The sequence below is a fragment of the Paroedura picta genome, chromosome 1, assembly GCF_049243985.1.
Source record: "Paroedura picta isolate Pp20150507F chromosome 1, Ppicta_v3.0, whole genome shotgun sequence".
NCBI lineage: Eukaryota > Metazoa > Chordata > Lepidosauria > Squamata > Gekkonidae > Paroedura > Paroedura picta.
Window position 1 is genome coordinate 13870488 of NC_135369.1, and position 8390 is coordinate 13878877.

An 8390-nucleotide genomic window follows, 5' to 3' on the forward strand; every position below is an offset into this window, starting at 1 on the left:
GTAGGTAGTTATGAATTCCCTGCATTCTGCAGGGGGTTGGACTAGATGACCATGAAGGTCCCTTCCAGCTCAGTGATTCTATGATTCTACCTGAGGCTCATAAAAGGAAGTTCTGGACCAAGCACGTCGCTGAAAGAACTGCGGCCCAGAAGCAGCACAGCCCAAAGCACGGATGTGGTAGGACGCCTCGAGGGAAGGCCCTGGAAGGGTGACACGGCTTCTGTGTGGGTGGTGTGGTGCAAAGCAGGCTGCCCTGAAGAAAGGGCACTGAGACATTGACACAAAGGAAGCCACCAAGCTGACAGCTTGCAGACCACCCAGTAACGGTTAAAACCTTGGACAGTGTGATTGGTCACTTGGCTTATTTTTTGGTCCACTTACCTGGTAAGTCTTTTTTGGCTGTTCTTTTCCAGATTCTCTACGTTTCTGTTCTGTTCTGTTTAGGCACATGCTTCCACAGACTGGCCCTACCCATAGGCAGAGGGAGGTACGTAATCTTAAATTTTTCTGCTTCATTTGCGATCCGGCCTGAGATCAGAAAGAGGGTGCCCTCTCCAGCAGCAGCAAATGACCAATGGGCCATCCTCCGGGGACTTAAACTGTTAGTTATTGGGTAGTACGGGCCATCGAAATTGAAACTGAAATTTTATTGACGGTCATTTAGACCAAACAGAAGTCCAATAAACTGTTTAAATTAGATTTAAGAGGGAAGTCATGGACATTCTATGACACTGCATCCGATGAAAGGTCATACCTTGATTAAATTTCTTTTTGTCTTAAAGGTGCCCCTGGATTCTAAATTTGCTCTACTATTTGAAATAGATAAGTAGAAACTGGTCGGTAAAAATTAAAATTCATCGCAGTTACAAATTGTAGAGATACTATAAAAAAAAAATTTTTTTTTAAGTATTCTTCATTTTTACCTTCCGTCAACTATTAAGAAGAAGACTGGGGTTTTTTAAAATCCCAAAGTGGCTTTCAAACTCCTTTCCATTCCTCACCCCACGAGTCATCCTTTCGGGCTGAGAGAGCTTTGAGAGAACTGCTCTGTGAGAACAGCTCTAACAGAACTGTGACTGGCCCAAGGTCACCCAGACGGCTGCATGTGGAGGAATGGGGAATCCAGCCCAGTTCTCCAGATGAGAGGCCTCTGCTCTTAACACACTTCTTTAGAAAGGCCTTTACTATCAACTTGCACAATTTATTCTGTTGTCCTTGGAAACATTTGGTTGTTTTTCCGGCTGCATATGTTCTCATCTTTATGCTGGTGATTGTCTTTTCTTGTCCTTTTGTCAACTATTATTTGGTGCGCAATGCAAGTTTTGTGCTTTCTTTATATGCTGCTTTGGGGTAAAAGCTTTCTAGAAATGAAGGCTATGGATCAAAGAAATGAAATGTATATTCTGACCAAGAGTGGGGGAAGATTTAGATTTCCCTCCTCATGGCAGCAAAGAGTCTGAGACATCAGCTCACGAATGCAGCCTGTGGGGTGCTCTGCTGATTCTCAGAAGCTGCCGATGGAGCCAAATGAGCAGCTGGCTCACCTTTTACATGGCCGCCTCCCGACCTGCCTTAGGCCAAAAGCATTATGTATCCCAAAGCCACCCAAAACGATCTCTGAACTGTGTGTTTCCATCGAAATTGGCAGGCAATCGAAGGACATCCCCATCCATCAGAGCAAGGTGAGACCTGTTCACCGGCAGGGTCTCCTTCACAGCTGAAATGCTGCTTCACTTGGCTGCGATGATTCTCCTGTCTCTGCACAGTGAGTATTTTCAAAACCCGTTCTGTTTCATGGTCCGTGCTTGCTTATGGAATTTTGAGGATCCTGGCGGACAACTGATTCAATTTGTTCCACGCTTGTTGGAAACAGTTTGAGAGCCCACATGGCGTAGTGCAGGAAGGGCCAAACTGCCGCTGTCCAGATGTCCGTGGACTGCAGTCACCATGAGCCCCTGCAACGGTGTGCTGGCAGGGGCTCATGATAATTGTAGTCCACTGACACCTGGAGTTGGGCCACCCCGGCGCAGTGGTTAAGAGCCTGTAATCTGGAGAGCCTGGTTTGATTCCCTGCTCCTCCAAATGCAGCCAGCTGGATGACCTTGGACCATTGGCTGGCATGCAGTATCCAGCCTGCTATTGGTTGTTATATTTGTCCAATCAGGGGGCTCCATTTAGGGCTGATCAAAGGCTTGACGGCAACCCCTCAGCTGTATATAAGTTCGGGTGGCGGGCTGTGTAGCAGTTCAGTTGTGCACAATTCTTGAAGAGGTTTCAGCATACGAGTGACTCTGCACCTTGTTGAACCCACTATTCAATACTAGCCACAGAGTTTGCCTTATAAAGGTAATTCCGTAGGAACCCCAGGACCCAACTGGACCCAATTGGAGGCTATGATTCCAGGAGGTCCCCGGTCCTGTCAGAATGTTCAGCCTCACCTGCCTCACAGCCTGTCTGTAGTGGTGAGAGGATGGAAAACACATGAATCACAGTCTGTGCAATGTTGCAGGTTCAGTCTCAGGGGTTGCACATGGGATGACCAGAGACCGAATGCATTTCAGCTCAGGGGGGCTTCATCAGCGGTCAAGGAAACTCCATGCACACATACAATGATACAGTATAATAATACCTGGCTGGCAGCATAAAGGTATTACACAACTGCCATAGATAGCCCCAGAGAGATGAGGCTGTGTCCCGCCCGAGAACAGTATAGCTCTTGTTTATCATGATACAGCAAGGACATTGTGTGCAGGAACTCCACCCCCACCCTCAGTTTTTATGCAATGGGTGGAGAAGATGAGCATTGGCGTGTGTAACAGCCAGCGGTGAGTGTGCTTTTGGTCTTCCCGTGCAGCTGCTGAATCACAAGGCCACAGAAGGATCCAGCCAAAGGTGGGGGAGATCTGGGCGTCTCCTGGAACAGAGGTGACAATCCCCTGCAGGTTTCCATCTTGGATGAAACCGTCGACGTCAAGCACACCGTGGTACAAGGAAGAACAAAATCGAAGTCTGCGCAAGATATATCACAGTTCCGTGTTTTCGAAGCCGAGTGGAAAATACTCCAGTCCATCTGATGCTCAACGTTACGGATCTCTGACCATCAGCAATGTGCAAAGGAATGACTCTGGAGTGTACTACTGCGTCAGCCCCGCATCCAAACTTGTGGGAGGCCTTCAAAGGACAAGGCTGATAGTTACAGGTGAGGATCCCCCTCCCCCCAAAAGAGGAATTTTATGTTGTAAGGCACTGTATGCCCATTTACAACTTCCAAAACGATTTGAGAATTGAATGGCTACCCATACTGAGCCCAAGAGAAGGGGTTGGTTAAACTCCTAATGAACAACTGGGCAGAGTCTGCACTTACTTTGTTTATTCCATTGTCAATCCTGTTGAATTCAGATCGATTTGAACTCGAGTCTTCCTCTCCCCCCCCATTGAAACAAGAAAGTGTTCTGCACGTGGTTAGGGAGGCTCAGAAGAGGGGGGGGAGGCAAATGAAGACTCTTTCTTTGTTTTCTTGAAGGAGGGGAGAGGATCGAAGAAGTCAGAGGAGGGAGGAAAAAATCCTTTCTTTTCTTGAAGGGGGGAAGGATCGAAGAAGGCAGAAAAAAAAATCCAAGACCAACAGAACTTGAGAGAACTTAGGGGCTTCTCCTTTAAGGAAAGTTTGTCACATGACCACCTGTAGCCAATCATGGGTTCTCTACCACGGAGGAGAGCCCAGATTTAAAACAATGCAATTTTTAAATATATTGAGGATTAAAAGCACTCCAAGATATCGCACAATAAAGGTAGGGACACTCCGGATCAATCCTTCTTGCTGCAGAAGGAAAATTTAAATCACCCCAAATCCAAACGGAAATCGCATTCTGTGTAGAGAGCAGGGACTGAATCGATCTGGGGCTGGAATAAAAGCTCCATGCAGTTTACACCCTGGTGACTGTCCTTCCAATAAGCAGTCTGTGCTTCAGTTCCCCCTTGGATGCTCTTTTAGGTACTTCTGGGGCAAGCTTTTCCATCCTTGCTCCCGCCTCCTTGCCGGAGGATCATCTTCACCACGATGTCCCCCTCCTCTGCCTCGTCTTTGATGCAGACCCTGCTTGGGAAAGTGTCTCCTGGGATATTGATGGGGAAACATCACAGGTCCCCAAGGAAGTTGACATGATAGATGTGAATGGAGTCTTCAACATCTGGAGCTTACGGCTGGTTCCTCCCAAGACATGGACCCAGAGGGCACTTAATGGCTGCTCGGTCCAACAGAACGGAAGCATCCGTGCTGGATTATCCACAAATACAGGTAAGATGTGATGTCACAGCTCCATGAATCAGTCAACCAGTGGAATTATGTCATGGTGGCTCTGTACCTCTCTCATGGTTCCAGAGTATCATCTGCCCATCCGAGATTCATTGCACTGCTAGCTTAACCGATAGCTGAATTTTAGAGAAAAAGCAGCAATTATCCAAGAGATGCCCTGATATTACTGAAGAAAAACAAGTGTTGGTTCTTATATGCCACTTTTCTGTATCAGAAGAAGTCTCAAAGTGGCTTACTATCGCCTTCCCTTTCCTCTCCCCACCATAGACTCCCTGTGAGGGAGGCGAGGCTGAGAGAGCCCTGATATTACTGAAGAAAAAGAAGTGATGGTTCTTATATGCCACTTTTCTGTACCAGAAGGAGTCTCAGAACAGCTTTATCAATGCTGTGGCAAGCCCAAGGTCACCTAGCTGGCTGCATGTGGAGGAGCAGGGAATCAAACCCGGCTCACCAGATTAGAAGTCTGCGCTCCTAAACACTACACCAAGCTGGGGTACAAAACACCAGCTCCTCTTCTAAATAAATATACTTTGGGTAAACAAGGTGACACCTGTATGGCCCCTTCCAACTCTATGATTCTCTGACGTTGGTTAGGTGCCCCTTTCATTTTCCCCAGTTGCCTGGGAGCAAAACGAGCAGCTGGCCCCCAAATCTGTCTCATTTTACAGGAAACTGCAATCCCGTGTTATATTTTGGAGTGCCCTGTATCATCATACTCTTCGTCATTCTAGCCGTGATCCTTCAGTGCAGAAAACATCTTGCCAGAGGTAAAGCATTTGTAAAACCTTTACGTGGCAACACCCACGATTTGAATACCACTGATTTTCTTCTTCACTTTTTGTTTTTTTGCTTACCCTTCTATAGGAAAAGCGGAATCACCAGCAAGTCAAGTCCGCATGAGGGAGAGCCTGCAGGTAACTAGCACCCGTGGAGACCAACGTCACTAAAGGTTGGAATGTTCCTAATTTTGCAGAATGGAAGGAACCGATTCAAACGCTCTGGGCTCGCCAGAGTTTGGAAGTCATAGCTGTGTTGAGCGAAAGAAGGGAGCGGCCCTTGAATATTCCACAAACAACAAATAGAATTGTCAGTGAACAAAAAGTTACACTGAGGGGGAAAAGTGGCCTGATAATTTCTTATTTATTTTATTTCTTATATTTTTAACCACCCTCCCAGTGAGCCGGCTCAGGGCGGTGTACAGAATTGTCCCTAAAATACAATAATTAGAATGATAAAAATTAAATCGATTGCAGCATCCCTGAAAAAGTTCAGGCTAATCTAGGAGGAAATAGGTGAGAGGAGAGAAGGGTGGGGCCGTAACTGTTCTTGTATTTGCAATTGCATTTTAAAATTCGTGATAAGGATTCGTTAGGCTCTACAACAGGCAGCTCCTGAATATTTGGATTTATACGTTGCTTCTCCACACTGTGCTTTGCATACCTGGAGAATCTCCTGAGAATACACAAGGGTCCTATTACTCGGTTTCACTGCCCGAGGCATAAGATTGCCAAGTTGCCTATTAAAAGAAGTTATTATGGGAGTATTTTGAAACAGAGTTTTCATTTTTGCAGACAAGGGATTTTTTTTTTTAAATGCACCTCTGATAAACTGGTTTTCAACCGTTCTGTTTGGGTTGCAGGTGGATTATGCAGAATTGCGTTACAACAGGCAAAATGTGGTCGAAACAGACTGACACGGGAAAAGTTGACATCGTTGTCTGAAGAAAAGAGGAACAGAAAACTCCAGCGTTTACAGTAGTTTAACTTGCTAGATGCAGAGGATTGTTGTTGTGTCTGTGTATTGAAATAACGGTTTCAGTTCTTGTTTCTGCAAAATTTTGATTCAGGCTTTATGCCTGTGAATTTTCTAGTAGGCCCCAAAAGAAGAACTTCATTTTCTTGGCACGAGTTTATACCGGCCAGTTATCTCTACCTGTGACCTTCAAGAAGCTAACACTCCCAGAGCTACTCTGATAAGCTTACGAGTTGCAGATGTTCCCAATTAACTTGTTTTGAGAAATGGGTTTCTGGCTGGATGAAGTCAGCATTCCATCTCCTAGCCTACGATTGTGGATTCTCATGTCTCCTGCCCTGGCATCATCAGTAATTCTATTGGCTTATTAATAAATTGGCAAAAAATTTTGATTGGTTCATCTGTCTAGAATCCCACCTGGGAAAATGCCCAAAGAATCTTAATTTGTAACACCATATTGTCAGACATTTGTCAAACCTTCGTCATACCTACCTGCTTTAGGATGCTTTGAGCTGATCCTGTGTTGAGCAGGGGGTTGGATTAGATGGCCTGTATGGCCCCTTCCAGCTCTATGATTCTGTGATTCTACAACCTGCAGGTGGTTTGACCATTCTATCCTATGGGCTATGGACTTTTGAAACTCTGCCTCAGAGCTTTGCCATTCTTTGTGCTTCAGTGAGTATATTGTGTTAGCAAGAGATATTTTACAATGTTTTCATTTTTCACAGCTTAGTATAACAAATGATCTATGTGCGCCTTAATAAATACAGTGATTTTTTAAACCTTTTGTCTGGTTCTTGAACAAGCTAAGCCGTACGTTGCGTTACTCTGCCAATTCTGTATTGTGGTTTCTTGGCTCTACTGAGTCAAGTCTCCTGTTAATTCCCTGACAGGCCTCAACACTGCCTCTGGGTCTTGAAAACCTTGGGAACCATTCAGAGGTGGTGGCAGGCCTACCTAGCAGGGAGGTTGGCGTACCTAACTTCTTGGTGTTTTGTAATCTTGTTCTGACCCTCTCGTGGACACCTACTTAGCTGAGGTCCTCAGACATGGCCTTGGTTAAGCTGGGGTGTGACCACAGTCTTTAAACCTGCCGAGGGCCGAGTTTGAGATCTGGGGCAGGATCCTGTGAACTTGACCAATGAGTGGTGAGAATCAGCTGGCCGGATCCAGTCACTTTAAAGTGAAACTGACCAATCACATGTGCTGGTGGGAAGATCTTTTGTGTGGATGCTGGATATCCAGCTTGAATTAAATGCTGGATATCCAGCTTGAATTAATTTTTACGAATATAAAATAGAATAGAATAAAGGAAAAAGATAACAATACAGCTGATATTGAACCCACAAACAGTTGATACCACCCTGCAACAGTTAATACAGTGTTCTAGTGATTATCAATGTAATCTATATAATAGTGCCATGATTCTTTAGATTCTTCTGTAGATTTGCCATTCACCAAGCTGGTTAGCGTGGCCATCTTGGGCCTCTTCTGCATGATGGATAAGCTGATGAAAACTCACTAAATACACCGTTGTTTTTCTGATATCTGCACAGAAGAGTTAATTTACTCTGCAAAACTGATTTTTATTATTATTATTATTCAATTTATTTCCCGCCACTCCCTACAGGCTCGTGGCGGGTAACAATAGTCTTAAAATCCCCCATTAAAACCCCCGTTAAAAGACTATAAAAATACCCTGCATAAAAATACCCATGCTCTGCATGGTGAACTGCCTCTTCAGTGTTTTAAGCATCTTTTAAGAGTTGTTTCTGAAAGATGCTTTTCACCGATTCATTTCTCTCCTGCCTGCCTGAGACGGTATATTACCCATGCAGAGAAGATCTTTAGTTATGCAGATCAGTGACTGCATTAGAGAACAAAGCGGAGTTGGCAAAACTACAGGGGGCAGGGCTATGAATTGTTTCATGCAGAGAGCATTGCGACGTAGTTTTTCAACAGATTATATTCAATGCAGAACAACGGCTGTAATATAATAAAGCGGTCTAAATTGGTTGTTTTTTTAACTGTTTTATCTGGCTCCATGCAGAATACCTCTTGGATAGTTCTGCAAGTGTACCTAACCAGACCGTTGTCCTCAATATCTCCGATTGTCTCCGGACCTTTGCTAGGATGATTCTTGCTGCAATTGTTGCATGAAAAAAAAAAAACAAATTTCGGCCTTTCGAGGAATATTGTCCGGAATTACGATTAACAATATATGGTCTGGATTTTGTATATCAGTTGGGGTTGTTTTTTTTTTGGGGGGGGGGGTCAGTTCTCAGTGTTGGAATGATACACACGTACATGGAGTTGATCCAGC

General features: G+C 44.8%; 1 protein-coding gene across 2 annotated transcripts; it reads left to right on the plus strand.

The window, feature by feature from the left end:
- Nucleotides 1-218: 218 nt before the first annotated feature.
- On the plus strand, nt 219-6834 carry LOC143830280 (immunoglobulin lambda-1 light chain-like). 2 transcript variants are annotated; one of them, XM_077322574.1, is made up of 7 exons: nt 219-384; nt 1649-1765; nt 2855-3199; nt 3995-4297; nt 4984-5082; nt 5180-5229; nt 5955-6834. In XM_077322574.1, the coding sequence occupies exons 2-7, from the start codon at nt 1723-1725 to the stop codon at nt 6006-6008; spliced, it is 894 nt and encodes a 297-aa protein (XP_077178689.1). In that variant the 5' UTR covers nt 219-384; nt 1649-1722; the 3' UTR covers nt 6009-6834. The 2 variants fall into 2 exon arrangements, with proteins under 2 accessions (XP_077178689.1, XP_077178698.1); XM_077322583.1 differs by having other exon boundaries at nt 4094-4297.
- The last annotated feature ends 1556 nt before the right edge of the window (nt 6835-8390 follow it).

Bases quoted from the DNA above. Each gene is read 5' to 3' on its own strand.
- LOC143830280 (XM_077322574.1), top strand. From the start codon at position 1,723: ATGCTGCTTCACTTGGCTGCGATGATTCTCCTGTCTCTGCACA. The intron at 1,766-2,854 runs GTGAGTATTTTC...CTTCCCGTGCAG, and splicing joins GATTCTCCTGTCTCTGCACA to CTGCTGAATCACAAGGCCAC. The intron at 5,083-5,179 runs GTAAAGCATTTG...ACCCTTCTATAG, and splicing joins CAGAAAACATCTTGCCAGAG to GAAAAGCGGAATCACCAGCA.